The following is a 15,246-nucleotide window of genomic DNA, read 5'->3' on the forward strand; positions in this document are numbered from 1 at the left end:
AATCTGTGGGATCTGACACTGTACAGTGTCAGAACTGAGTTGAATCGTAGGACACCCAGCTGGTGTTGGAGAATTATTTGGTATGGGTTGAAAAACAAACATACACATAGGAATTGGTGTCAGAATCATAGTTAATATGAGCAGGTTTATGATGTTATGAATCAATAAAAAAAGAAGAAAAAAAAAAAACAGGAACGTTTATTACAGGAATTGCTGACACTGGAGGACGTGGCCGTGGACTTCACCTGGGAGGAGTGGCAGCTCCTGGCCCCCGCTCAGAAGGACCTGTACTGGGACGTGATGTCGGAGAACTACAGCAACCTGGTGTCAGTGGGTGAGACAGCCCCCCTGTGTCACTCCGAGGGTGCCCGGTCAGAGGTCTTGCCTTTGTCAGCTGCTTACACTTTGAAGTCACCGCAGTGCCCCTTCATTTTCCACAAGCAGGGTATGAAGTCAGCAAACCAGACGTGCTCTCCAAGTTGGAACGAGGAGAAGAACCGTGGACCATAGAACATGAAATCCACAGTCCCGTCTGTCCAGGTGAGTGGGAGAACCAACAGGCTGGTGTGGGGGAGGAAAAATAATTTTCCTTTTACCCTTCTGTGTTCTTCCGGCTGGGCGAATGACTAAATTGATGTGACACAGATCCACAGGAGGAAATAACCAAATTTGTTATGTATGTATGTATGTACGGGGGTTTTAAAAACATGGGGCCCGAGGACAGATCGGGCAGTTGAGAGTCATATGCCATTTTGAGCTAAGGAGTGGGGGTTGTAGTTTGGGACTTCAAAGGGGAGGAAAGCAAAAGATGGGAAAGCCAATGCTTGGTGAACAATTGTTCACTGGGCCATCTTGAATAAGGGGACACAGAGAGGACTTGGGTCAAAATGGCCTTGCTAAGTTCCTCCCTGTCCATCACACTGGTTCATAATAAACTGTGGTTACCTCTGATGACAGGTCCCTTCCTGGAGCACGTGCTCTGTCTAAATTCTTACAGGTAGTAAGGGGGAGGGTCAAAGCTGCTTCTTGAGTCTTCCGTTTCTAAAAATAACCAGCTTAAAATAATCAGTATCCCAAAAGGCATATGTGCCCCATCATGGATAACTGCAGAAGTCGTATTCTAGTCGGAGAAGGCTGGGAGGCGTTTGAGGATACAGAAACCGTACCTCCATCTCTCCCCAGAGCAGAACTCTCTTTTAGGTCTTTTGAGGGCCAGAGGCCCCCTTTTTTCACTTCTGTAATCTGATCCTTGCTTATTTTATCTGACAACTTGATTTTTTTTGTCTGTCTGCCTAGTTTTCTTCTTCCTTGGCTTCTATAACCTACCTCTTTGTATCATCACCACGTCTCTCCCTGTTCCTTCCACCCCTCTGGCTATGAAATTCCACCTTCCAGTCCTCACTCCAAAGAGAGATCTTTGAATTTATCGGTCTTCTGACGAGTGCACTGTCCTTCTCCTCGGGGAACTTAGCGGCTTCCCTTCCTAACCGCCACCCCTACCTTCCACGTCGTGCCCTCACGGTCACCTCATCTCTTACTGTGCATTAATCTGCTTCCTTGGTTTCTTTCTTCCCCCATTCTGAGGTTCTTCAGTGGTTTTATTTTCCTTTTTTTTTTTCCTGTGGTTCTCCTTAACATTTTCCTTCAGTCTCATGAATTCAGTTCTTTCTGTTTCTCTGGATGAGATTCCAAATTGATATCTCCTATTAATATTGTCTAGCATACATTTTTAGTTCTAAATATTTTACTGGCCTGAGATTCCTGAGTTCCTGCGTAACAGGAATCATCTTCCCTCCACTAAAACCCTTCCCACTACCTTTTTTTAATATTAGATTCTCCTTTACTACAGTTCACCTTCTAGGCTGTCCACGCTGGTGTTATCGTGAATGTTCTACAGCTCTGAGGTTCTCGTCTTAAGGGTCTCTGCTGTTCCTGTTCGCTGTTTAACTAGAAAAGACTGTTTTACATTCTATATCAGTTCTAGCCCAAATCATGGTTCGCGTCTGTCTCAATTTACTTCCTTTGTACCTTTGATAGTTCTGATTTTCCTTTGGTTCCTCTTAGGTGTTAGCATTGTATTCATTTCCCTAATCATTTGTTTTTCCCATCATATTCTTCTTTGTTTATTTTAAACAGCTTTATTTAGATAATTGACATACCTTACAAGTTGCCAGCTTAAATCATACAATTCAGCGCTTTGCAGTTTTTCAAAAGTTATATAACCATATCACAATCGATATTGGAGGATTTTCATCACTTATAACTTTAAAAAAAAAAAAAATGCTTTTCTTAAGCCCCAGCCTAGGCAACCAACCACTAATCTTATATCTCTATAGACTTGCCTGTCCTGAATATTTCATATAAATAGAATCATAAATTATGTGATCTTTCATGCCTGCTTCTTTCATGGAACATGCTTTTGAAGTTCTTCCATGTTTTAGCATGTCTTAGAACTCACTTCTTTTTTATTGCCAAATCAGATTCCATTGCATGGATCTGCCACATTTTATTTACCCTTTTTTCTAGTGATGGACATTTGAGTTGTTTCCACTTTTTGGCTTTTATGAATTATGCTGCTATGAACATTCATGTACAACCTTTTCGCGAACATACGCTTTAGTTTTTCCTGAGTATACACCTAGCAGGGAAATCCTTGGGTCACATGGAGTTCAGAAAGGGTCCAGATATGCCGCATCTGGACTCGTGGACAGTATTGCCTCCTTCTGGCCATGATATGTGACAGTACACACAGGGTATTGACAGCTAGGGAAGCTCACTTGAGCTTTCTGGGTGAAGTTAACTCTTCACTGAAGATAACTGTAAAAATGAATAATAAAGAGACTAATTTAAAAAGTCTAATTTAAAAATAGAGCCCATGGTGGTAGAATGGGATAACAGCAAGATATGTCTGAGGTAAGTCTACATTTTGACTTAGGAAGATGATTCTATGAATTAGGAATGAAGGCATGAAGCAGGAAATGTGCGAGGCTGTGGCATTGACCAACAAAAGAGTGGCCTAAAGTCAGGCAAATGAAGACCATTGTTAGAAGGTCTCTGCAGGAGAAGTAGTGGAGTGGAAATACGGGTAAATGGAATATTCATGGAGATGTGCACTTTTGTTGCCAAGATGACTGTCTGGATTTCATATGTGAGTAATCGAGGTGGCCTGGTGGAGGGTTGGCTGGTTTCGCATTTCTGTGGCTCTGCGTTGCCTCTCTTTTCACCTGGGAGGTGGTAGGATAGCAGTAAGAAAGAGCCGGATGTTCTAAAAAAAACTGAAGGTAAAGCTGACACAATCTAGATCTTCAAAGAGGGTCAAGGCTTTAGTATAACCTAACTGTTGCCAACTGAGACATAAATATAGAATTACTGAAGTAGATGCTGCTGGTGGCAAATGAAGGAACACATGTCAGGGATGTCGAAGTGGGAAAAGTTTGGATATGACTTTTGTACTGAATGTACAATGTGACTGAAAAAGGTGCCAGTTGCCGTATACCATGCAGGACATTAGCTTCTGAAGATCACCGTGTGGTACTCTGGCCAGCTGCTAAATTTCCTGTCAATCACCGTTGCCCTGTTTCCTTATGAATGGAACATATGACCCAGCTAAAAGCTGGAATATTGATTTTACGAGTTGTCCGTGCAATGTAATTGATGTTTCTGGAAGGTTAGCTTCATGGTAGTCTACAGAAGGGCAAATTTAGGAACAGGATTACAGTGCAAGAGTCTGTCTCAGCTTACTCTAATTCAAATTCCAAAGACCTTACATTTGTACTTGCAAGGTAACAAGCATATTTATTCTATACACCTTAATGTGTATATTTCCCTCATGTCTGTAGTCAGAATTTGGTTCTTCTAGTGGACTTAAAAATCCCCAGACTCTAAATGTTGGAATGTCTAAAACTTTGGTTTGTGCCTTCATCATCTTTCATTCTATGTGTCCTCCCAACATATCGCCCAGTTCTCTTTTCTTAAGAGATATATGTTGCTTATTTCTACATTTATACCTCCAACTGGATCTTGATGTCTGTACTACATATTTAATAATCATCTCAAAGTTTACATTCCACAGTGCATACTTTTCTTTTTCTTTTTCTTTTTTTTTTTTTTACACATTCTAGACTTCAGTAATATTCCTCATCTTAATTCGGGATGCTTCTTTCTACCCAGTGACTTAGGTCATATAATCAGCAGAGTAATCCTGGATTCCTCACTTTCATTAACCACTCTCGCCACCGAATCTTGTCTTTACTCTCTGCAAATATGTCCAGATTTCTTGCACTTTCCACCATCCCCATTCCTCCTTGAAACCACATTTAACAATCTCCAACTCCCTTTTTTCTTTCCTTTTTCTTTATTCGGTTTTCTCTAACTAGATTTAAGATGAGTAAAAGTAGGGCATATTTTATATATTCCAACATGAGCATAGTGCCTAGTGCCACTTGATAAATAGTTTTGGAGCGAACAAATGCAACCCTCAAAAGGAACATTTATACATGGCATTTCTCTTAGTGTTATCACAGGGTTGTCACCGAAGTGCCATTTTTTAAAAAAAAAACACCAAGGCAGTTTCTAAATGGTTTTATCACAAACAAGATTATAAAAGGATTCATTGTTCTCTCCTTTCTCAGAAATTGACAAAGTCGATAATCATCTCCAGGGTCACTGGGAAAATCAAAGAATACTGAAAGGTATGAAACAAAACCACAAACAAAACGCACTTGGAAATATTGTTCCCCAAAGCCAAAGTCCTTTTCCTTTCAGGCAAAATCATGATATGTTTGAGTTTTATATGAAAACTTTGAAACCAAATTTAAGTTTGGTCAACCAGAGCAAAAGCTACAAACTCAAGAATTCTACTAACTTGAATGGAGATAGGAAATCATTTCTGCATGATAATTGTGAAGAATTTCATCTTGCAGTTAAATTCCCTGTCAGTGCAAAACCCGTTAGCAATAAGTCCCAGGTCTTTAAAAATCAGAGAACTCGCGAAGTGGAGAAAGCCCACGTGTGCAGTGAATGTGGGAAAGCCTTCATTAAGAAGTCTCAGCTCACTGATCATCAGAGAGTTCACACAGGAGAGAAACCTTATGGATGCAGTCTGTGTGAGAAAGTATTCTCCAGAAAGTCCAGGCTCAATGAACATCAGAGAATTCATAAAAGAGAGAAATCCTTTATATGCAATGATTGTGGCAAAGTTTTCACCATGAAGAGCCGTCTGATCGAACATGAGCGAACTCACACTGGAGAGAGACCCTATGTATGCAGTGAATGTGGAAAAGGGTTCCCAGGGAAACGCAATCTCATTGTGCATCAGCGAAATCACACTGGAGAGAAATGCTACGTCTGTAGTGAATGTGGTAAAGGCTTCACTGGGAAGAGCATGCTCATCATACATCAGCGAACTCATACAGGAGAAAAACCCTACACCTGCACTGAGTGTGGGAAAGGCTTCACCACGAAGCATTATGTCCTCATACATCAACGAAATCATACAGGAGAGAAACCGTATATATGCAGTGAATGTGGGAAAGGTTTCACCATGAAAAGCCGTCTGATTGAACATCGGCGAACTCATACAGGAGAGAAGCCTTATGTGTGTAGTGAATGTGGAAAAGGCTTTCCCAGGAAGAGTAACCTCATTGTGCATCAGAGAAATCACACAGTAGAGAAATCCTACATATGTGGTGAATGTGGAAAAGGCTTCACCGTGAAGAGCATGCTCATCATACATCAGCGCACTCATACTGGAGAGAAACCCTACACCTGCAGTGAGTGTGGGAAGGGCTTCCCCTTGAAGAGTCGGCTGGTCGTACATCAGCGAACTCATACAGGAGAGAAACCTTACAGATGCAGTGAGTGTGGAAAAGGCTTCATCGTGAATAGTGGACTGATGTTACACCAGCGAACTCATACTGGAGAGAAACCCTATATATGCAATAAATGTGGAAAAGGTTTTGCGTTTAAGAGCAATCTTGTGGTACACCAGCGAACTCATACTGGGGAGAAACCCTTTATGTGCAGTGAATGTGGAAAAGGCTTCACCATGAAACGTTATCTCGTTGTACATCAGCAAATTCATACAGGAGAGAGATCCTGGATATGCAATGAATGTGGAAAAGGCTTTGCCATAGAAACCGAGCTCATTTTACATCAACAAATCCATACTGGAGAGAAACCTCATGCGTGCGATGAATGTGGAAAAGGCTTCGCTGTGAAAAGCCGTCTAATCGTCCATCAGCGAACTCATACAGGAGAAAAACCTTTTGTATGCAATGAGTGTGGGAAAGGCTTCTCCTCAAAGAGAAATCTCCTCGTACATCAGAGAACTCATAATGGAAACAGATCCTAACGGTGCGATGAGTACGGTGACATCTTTGGAAAGAAAATATGCCTTGTACAACATCAGAGACTTCACACAGGATAGACTACTTTTATGTATACTGACTGTGGAAAACCCTATGCATACAGTATTGGTCTCATGACCTAGCAGGGGATTTCCACAGGAGACAAACCGTACGTATGCAGTTAGTGTGAGAGAGCTTCAACACAAATTCGGCATTCAGTGTACATCAGAGAGCTTACAAAAGAGGGTTTTTTCCTGGATGGTGAATGCCTCCATGTGCCAGAAGCTCCTACACTTGCAATCCTTCTGGACCTTACTCTATGCATCCCTTTATCTGGCTGTTCATTTGTATACTTTATAATATTTTAAAAAATAAACCAGTAAACATAAAAAGGACTTACAAAAGAGAGACCCTCTGGATTCAACGATTGGGGGTAACCTTTCTCTCATTTGTCACGCCTTGTTAAAACATAAATGTGTAAGTCAAGGAACATGATCCTTTGCAGAGAACCTGAACTTATTATATACAAGTGAACTCGAGCAGGGGACAAATCCTTACAGTTTGGTGAATTCATTAACCGTCAGTGTGCTCCTAGCGTACTTCAATATAGTCAGTGTAGAGTAGCCTGCTGCTAGATTTTCACCCTTGGAAAATTATGGAATTTGCATAAGAGTGAAATTTAATGAATGCAGAGAATATGCTAGTGCCTTCGGTGATAAATTACCTCACGCTGTATGTCAGAATTAACATATAGGAAAAAAACTCTGATACATTCAAGCAGAAAAGTCTTAAGGAAAGATTTTTAGGTAATTATATGTCTGGAAAGTATATACTAAGATAAATCTTATGAATGGAGAGACGAGGAAAGCCTTCTATGGGAATAAAGACTATCTCATCGATGATCATGAGATCATCATTGAGTTCATACTCGGTAGCAATATGTGATTGTGTGAAAGCTTTTGCCTAGAATTAACCTCAAGAGTTGCCCAATATACTGGAGAAAAATTTTCAGATGGCAAAGAATATGGCAGAATTCATCATTTCTCATGAATTCATACAGAAATAAAACTGTTAGGAACACACTAAATGTGGAGTAACTTTAGCAGAATATCAGAGAATTCATGAAAGGGAGAAGCCTCATGAAAATGATATATACTTGAATTTTCTATCACAAGTCTAAATTTATTACACACCTGGCATCCATTCTGGGACGGGATACTTTGAACCACAGTCTCAATGATTCTATAGTTTTGAAGTAGACAGTTCTTATCACTGATTAAATTGTAATGTTATATACAAGCAGGAGTGTTCTGAGCCCACCCCATATCATTTTATGACTAGTTCTTGCATTTATTAGGTTCTAAACTTGTCCCTCTCAGTCTACTATGTACTTCAAAGGTAAACAGAATATACTCAAAAATGTAATTCAACATATTTGGATATATCCATCCAAGTTTATAGGTAGCATTAGTTTACAAAAACACCTTAAATATGATTTTTCTAAAATTTAGTTTGAAATAATTTTATACTCACAAGACTTTACAAAATATGCAAAGTTCCTGAGTACGTTTACTCAGCTTCTTCGGTGATATTATCTTACATAATCATCATACATCATCAAAACCAATAAAATGACAGTGGTACAATGCTGTTAAGTAAACTTATACCTTATTTAGATTTCACTAGTCATGCTTTCATTTGTGTGTTTCGTTCATTTGTTTTTGCTTTGCTTTTTGGTGTAGAGTTCTAAGAAATTTTATCACATATACAGATTTCTGTACATCTCACCACAATCAGAAGGCAGAGTTGTGCCAACCCAAAGAGATGTCCTCCTGCTACCCCAGTATAGTCACACTGTTCCCCAGACCCTGACCTATGGTGACCACTGACAGTACTCCATCACTCTAATTTTGTCATTTCAAGAATGCTATTAAAACGGAGTTATACAGTGTGTAACCTTTGAGCTAGGCTTTTAACCCCCTCTCAGCAAATTGTTTAAGATCCATCCAATTTGTTGGGTTTACACTTTTCCTTTTTGTTATTGAGTAGTATTCGTTGCTATTCTTATCCATTCGCTGTTGATAGACATTTGGGTTGTTTCCGGTGTTTCACTGTTATAAATAAAAATAGTATAAACAAACGTGTAGCCAATTTTGTGTCAACATAAATTTTGTCTCTCTGGGATACATACCCAGGAGTCGCAGGCTAAGTTAGTGTTTAATTTTATAAGAAACTGATGAACTTTTTCAGAGGCTATACCCATTTACGTTCCCACCAGCAGTGTATGAATGTCCAGTTGTTCCGTGACCTTTCCAGCACTTGGCACTGTCATAATCGACTCTAGCTGTCCCCTCAGGTGTGTGGTAGTATATAACAGTGGCCTTAACTTCTCTTTCTCTAACAGCGAATAATGTTCAACATCTCTGCATACATTGAGAACGCTATTGGTTAAAGTTGTCATTTTTGCTCTCGGCCATCAAACATAATTTTAAAAACTCCAAAGGAGAATAGCCTATTGTATCTGATGATATAGTTAGCCTTTCCATTCCTTTTTCTTCATTCCAGATGTTGCACGTTTCCATTCTTTCCTTTTTGTCAGTCCTTCCGTTATCAGTTCTTTGGGGGCAGGTGTGCTGACAACAAATTCGTAGTTTTCCTAGCAGGAGGGCTTGTCTTGTCTCGAACCAGAGTTATTTCCCTTGATATAATAAAGATGCTCAGTCCAGTTTACAAACGGTGAGTCTTGCTTCTAGCAAAAGAAACGGACACTTGCCATACACTCTTGTGGCAGAATTCAATCCCCAACTCTGTATTGAGTAATTCACTCCTTTAAAAATATGTTCTTGAGCATCTACGTGGTGCCAGCCACTACTTTAGACACATCAGTGAACAAAGTCACGGCCTTTATGGAGCACACAGTGCAGTGAAGGAGACTGAGTAAAATAAATAACATCATAGACTGTCAGTTCTGAAAAGCGCTATAAAGAAATATGAAGCCTAACACATAAACTGCAATGAAGGAGCTATTGTATGTAGTAAGGGTTCAAAGCAAGCTTTTCTGGGCAGATGAAATTAGAACTAAGACCTAACTGTACTGATGGGAGCCAGCCCAAATATTTGTAAGCCAGGAACACTCTAGGGCTGTTTCTGTTTTCGCTGGGCTTCCTGTCTTACGATTCTCCTAGATGCTTATAAAATATAGAAATTCTTGTTTCGCACCCCCGACTGCCTAAACCAGAACCTCTCGGGCTGGGATCTGGGACTCTAGGTTTGTAGGATGAGCTTTCTGATATATTTAAGTTGGAACATAGCTGCCCTAAATCCTGCATTAGCACTCCCATCACCGCCCTGACACTGTAACAGGATGGATTCTGGGGAAATAAAGCAACGAACTGGACATGAGTGCTGCCACCCAGGCACTCAGATCCTTTCCACTTATCCTTCTGTGAACCTACACATGCTGCCATTGCAAGGTCAGATCAGCTCATTCCTGAAACTGATCAGTTAGGGTCCCAGAATGCCCAGGCTGCCCTGAGCTCTCTGGACCAGATTCTGAACTCACCTCTCAGAGCTTGACATCCCAGGAGAATGGAGGTGAAGTGTAGTCCCTGAAAGTAACGTAAAGTAATATAATGCTCTTAGTTAGAAATTACAGAAAAAAATAAATTCTTAATGTATAGATATTAGAAAACATAAGCAAATGAAGAAATCTTAAATCATCTATAACTGTACCTAAGAGCCAAGCATTGCTAAAAAATATTTTTCCCCAAATTTATGTAAGTATATTTCCCCAAATGAATGTAAGTATATTTTTATGAAAGAAAAATAAGACTCGGCTATATTATGCATATCTACATCGTGAGATATTCCTTTGAAACTTTTGTAAAATCAACATCTTTTGAAAATTCTAAAGTAATACATAGTTATACAAAGATGAACAATAGAGATTTGCAAACCTCGGGAATGTGAAGACTTCTTCACATTCGGGAAATATTTTATTTAACCAATCGCAATTTTCAAAAAGCAAACGTTTATGATTTGTTCCCAAAACAGTATTATAACATACATACTATCCTGCAGATCTGTTTTTTGTCCTCTGAAGGTTATCTTTCCTTATTTATACTGATAATAGTAGTACATTCTTTTTAATTGCTATAAACTGTTATGCTGAGCGGATGTTCCATAATTCATCTATCGTGGTTTTCTCTTTTTTTAAATTACAAAACCACTGTGATTAATATTAAGAAAAAATTTTACCAATAAACTGTCGTAATTAGAACTGCTGGGTCAAAGAGAATAAAAATTTTTAATTGGTTCCAGGCTGCCTTTTAAAAAGGGGGTATCTACTTAAATCCTCTACAATTAAACCCCTCTCGCCTGCCTAAAAATAACATTTTTAAGTGCGCTCTTTTCTGCTTGGGAACTATGCAAAATATAATAATTGCATTATCTCCTAATTTCATGTTCTTAAATGCCCCGTCATCTTCATTTATTTTTGAAAGGAAACATGTATACATTTGCACCTTCCCTTCATCCCTTTCCCAACTAGAGCTAAGTATCCACTCCAACGTGGGGATTAGCATTTTTATGTGCATGTTTTTGCTCCGCCCTATTGGTTTCGCACTTTCAATGGCAGTTTTATTTCCTTATGAACTACAAAGGCCTTACCCACGCCGCGCCACAATCGGCCTCTACCCAGACTTAAAACTTTAAAGGACCTCTGCCTTGTCAACCGTGACCGCCGCCTCTCTAAAGACATATCGGCGTCTACAAGTTTCCCTAGGTCTGAGCCCATCTCTGCCGTACGGACACCTGCCTTGGTCTAAGATGGCCACGCCCTTGGTGCCCCAGAGTAACGTCTCAATTCCACAGTGCAAAAAGGGCGCCGCCATCTTTTCTGGCTTCCCAGCCGCTAAGCGCGCCACGTTGGCCTCGCATAGGCATCGGCCTCCGAAATCTTACGCAGTTAGCACAGCATCGTTGACCGTCCCCACCTCGAGGTAAAAGCAGCGAGGGGGCCACGAATGATTGCGATTTCTCCCCATAGCCGTTACGGCCCCGCCCGTCACAAACGTCGGGGTGGGCGTGGCCACGTCACGTCATAGCGCGGGGCCCACGCTAGAACTCGGAAGTCCCGCGGTGATCCGAGGTCCTCGCGGGACTCTCTGGTGCCTGCCGGTCAGCGTCCCTAGGGACCGCGAAGGAGCCGAATCGAATAGCAGGTGGTTTGGAGCGAGGGTTCAGCCTTTGTCGTCGCCAGTGGTGTCACCGGAGAGTCTCGGGATCAGGTGAGTCGAGCTCTGGGCGCGGATTCACGAGGCACGGCCTGCGGCGTCCGTGATACGTGAGCGTTCGTGGAGGACCGCGGTTGGGATTTTTTTGGTCACGCGTTCGTGACAGGGCCTGTGACAGGCAGTGACCAGAGACTGAAGAAATCATCCGCCGGGAGTCCGACTCTGCCAGGGTTTGAGGTCCACGTGGATCGCCCGGCTTGCGGGACTCAGGGCTTGAGAGCCGGGCGGGGAAGTTTGTGTCGGTGAACTCCGTGCTCCGTGTCAAGGAAGCCTGGGTTAGGGAATGTCCCTGTTGGTTTCTGGGGCAGTTCGGGGTTTCACATTGCATTCATTGTAGGATTCGGTCATAGAGACGGGGGGGATTGTCACTGTTGAGACGGTCAGGGCCCTGGACAGTCACTAGGTTCGGCCCTAAACTTTGAATGCCGGAAACAGACAGGAAGACATCGTTTCCTTACTTAATGCAAACCCTCCTTCAGGTTCAAGTCCGTCCTTCCAGACCTCACTAAAAACGTTTGTGTCTCCCGCATCACCACTGTTCTCACTGTCCCCAGTGTCACCGAGTAACCTAGTGACATGTTTAATGTTAAAGATGTAGTTTTTGTTGTTCTTGCCTCCAAGTTCACAGTATTTCTTTTGGATATTTCCCCTTACGGTTATTCTGAGTCACGAAAAAGCACTTTCTTTACCTTATGTTCTGTTCCGCCGTGAGAAACCTTTTTTTTAAATTGTACTTTGTTTTTTTACATTTGGGATAATCTGTATAAGAACAATCGATTGTATCACTTAATTTCTCATTTTCAACATATTTGCATATGAGATGATAGTATACATTTTTTTAATCATTGCAATAGTATCAGCATCGCTTGGTGTCTGGAATCAGATGTATTCATTTATTTAAGTAATAGTGATAAAGTACTCAAAAGTATTATAATTTCAGTAACCCGTTTTGATTTTCCGATTACACAGATTCTCCTATTCCACTTAAAAATTGTGCCCCCCCCCCCAATTTTCTTTTGGTTTCAGAGATATCTGGCTATGTCTATTTCCTAACAAAATTTTTTCCTTGACACTTTTTTGCAATTACAATTGGTGTTTTTTCTGTTTCCTTTTTTTACTGTAGAAAAGGAAGTCTTTTGTTGTTAGTTTTATTGAGGTTTAATTTACATACCATACAATTGCGGTGATTTTAACTGAATTTCTAGAGTTGTTCGACCATCAGCACAATCCAATTTTAAAATAGTTTCATCATCCTCGATAGTCTTTGTCCTCTATACTCTCAGCCTCCACTCCTACCCACAGCTGTGCATAACCAGTGATCATCTTCCTGCCTCTCTTAATTTGCAATTTCTGGACATTTCATATAAACAGTCATAAAATATATATAGTCTTGTGGTTGCTTTTTTTCATTTAGCATATTTTTGAGGTCTACATTATGATTATTACCAAGCTTCCCATTTTTAAAGTGATTTATTGAGTCTACTGCCATGCTACCCTGAACAAGCCCGATCCCGTCTGATCTCCAGAGCTAAGCAGGGTCGGGCCTGGTTGGTACTTGGATGGGAGACCACCTAGGAAGACCAGGTGCTGTAGGCGTAAAAAATAAAAAAATAAGGGATTGTAAGCTGACAAGGTCCTTGCAATCTGTGAGGTCAACCAAGGTCTGCCTTACCTAAAAAAAATAATAATAATAAAATAAAGTGATTTATTGAAGCAAAATTGAATATAATAAGTTATACATACTTAAATCGTATAGATTGGTAAATTTGACATATATATTCATGGAACTACCACCACAATGAAGATGGTGAACTTACCCATCACCTCTAGAAGTTTCTTTGTGCCCCTTCTAAATCCATTTCTCTCATATTTCCCCTCCCTTCCCTGAGCAACCACGGATCTGTTTTTCATTACTAAAGTTTATATTTTTAAAAGATTAAAATGAAATCATACTGTATATACTCATATTTATTCTGATTTGTTTCCATCAACATTAATATTTTGAGATTCATCTCTGTTTGTATCAATAGTTCCTTTTTGTTGCTTGGTATTCCATTGTAGGAATACCATTTATTCTCATGAGTTTATTAAGTCACCCACTGATGGGCAATTGTGTTTTCAATTTTTAGCTATTACAAATAAAGCTCTGAACACTCATGTTCAAGTCTATATTTACATATGTTTTCCTGTATCATGGGTAAAAATCTCTAGGAATTGAATGGCTAAGTCATGGGTTGTTTGGTGTCTTCACTTCCTTTCCAACACTTCATATTGTCACTCTATTTTTAGACATTCTGATAGGTATGAAGCAGTACTTTGTACTTTTTGATTTATTTATTTTTTTACCCCCTTGCACTTTTAATTTGTATTTGCCTAATGATGGCTAACGATGTTGAATATCTTTTCATGTGCTTATTTGTCATCCATATATCCCTTGGTGAGGTACCCGTCTAGGTCTTTTGCAATTTTCTGTTGTATTTTCTTGTTGAGTTTTGAGAATTTGTTATATATTCTGGGTACAGGTCATTCTTTACCAGTCATGTGCTTTGCAAAGATTTTCTCCTAGTCTTTGACTTGCCTTTCAATGTTCTCTTAACAATATGTTTTGAAGAGCTGGTGGATTTAGTTTTTATGAAGTCTAATGTATGAACTTTTTTTAAAATGTATTATTCTTTTGGTGTACCGCGTCCAGCAAGTGATAAATCCTGCCACGTCCAGCGTGGCTCTGGAAAATATAACTGAGTGGGAACGGTGGGAGATGAAGAAAAGAAAGAAGACAGAAAGCAGGGATCGGGAGGTCCAAAGTCCACCGAATGGTGAACAATGGCCCAGTTTTATTTTTGCAAGCTGCTTTTGTACAAGAACATACTAGTTGGCATAAGCAGTTTCCCTTAGGCATAATAACACTGTTTCTTCTACTTTTTCCAAACCATATCGTATCATGACCTTCAGCTCGTTTGCCTGCCTGCGGCTATATCTGTACTTTCTCGTTCTCAGAAAGAGTTTGCGGAGGCGAGGTAACCCTTGGTTGCCCTTGCAGACTGTAAGGACCTTATCAGCTTACAATCTGCTCTCCACAGTGTTGTACCTAAGAAATCTGTTCCTAACCAAAGATCAGAGGATTTTCTCCTATGTTTCTTCTAGGAGTTTAGAGGGGTTTTTTTTTTTTAGGGTTTTCATTTAGGCTTATTATCCATTTCAAGTTATGTATATGGTGCAATGTTGGCTCCAAGTTCTTTTTATTCTTTTTTCTGTTTTTGCATATGCGTGTACACTCGTTCCAACATTTGTTGAAAAGCCTTTCCTCTCTCCACTGTAGCACCTTCTCACCTTTGTAAAATGTCAGTTGACCTTATATGCGTGGATCTTATTCTGGACTCTGTCACAGAGTCCATTCTTTGTCGATTTTGACAAGAATAGCACCCCATCTTAATTACTGTAGCTCAGTAAAAATTCTTGCAATCGAGTAGTATCAACTCACCAACCTTATTCTTTTTCACAGTTGTTTGGCTATTCTAGACCCTTTGCATTTCTGAATTTAACAATGATACTCTCCGTTTCTACAGGAAAGCCTGCTGTGATTATGGTTGGGATTTTATGACTCT

The 15,246-nt window shown here is 40.2% G+C and overlaps 1 protein-coding gene, 1 long non-coding RNA gene and 1 pseudogene across 4 annotated transcripts in view; 2 read left to right on the top strand and 1 right to left on the bottom strand.

The window, feature by feature from the left end:
- LOC105306592 (zinc finger protein 432) overlaps positions 1-15,246 on the top strand; it is a 53,336-nt gene that overhangs the window by 7,412 nt on the left and 30,678 nt on the right. The window contains exons 3-5 of one of the 2 annotated variants that reach the window (XM_023524142.1): positions 208-334; positions 421-540; positions 4,632-6,320. In XM_023524142.1, coding sequence (XP_023379910.1) covers positions 208-334; positions 421-540; positions 4,632-6,320 — 1,936 coding nt within the window. Of the gene's footprint in view, positions 1-207; positions 335-420; positions 541-4,631; positions 8,012-15,246 lie in introns of those variants that run through there. The other variant, XM_011381695.2, reaches the window with a different exon arrangement.
- Positions 7,886-11,359, bottom strand: LOC105306593. Of its 2 annotated transcripts, none has more exons than XR_002777519.1 (3): positions 11,342-11,359; positions 9,910-9,955; positions 7,886-9,280 (listed from the first exon to the last, which is right to left on the bottom strand). It is a non-coding gene; the product is annotated as an uncharacterized LOC105306593 (long non-coding RNA). The 2 variants fall into 2 exon arrangements; XR_002777520.1 differs by lacking the exon at positions 11,342-11,359 and adding an exon at positions 11,016-11,034.
- LOC111732364 lies at positions 13,119-13,237 on the top strand (annotated as a pseudogene).

Source organism: Pteropus vampyrus, unplaced genomic scaffold (genome assembly GCF_000151845.1).
Source record: "Pteropus vampyrus isolate Shadow unplaced genomic scaffold, Pvam_2.0 Scaffold448, whole genome shotgun sequence".
Classification (NCBI taxonomy): domain Eukaryota; kingdom Metazoa; phylum Chordata; class Mammalia; order Chiroptera; family Pteropodidae; genus Pteropus; species Pteropus vampyrus.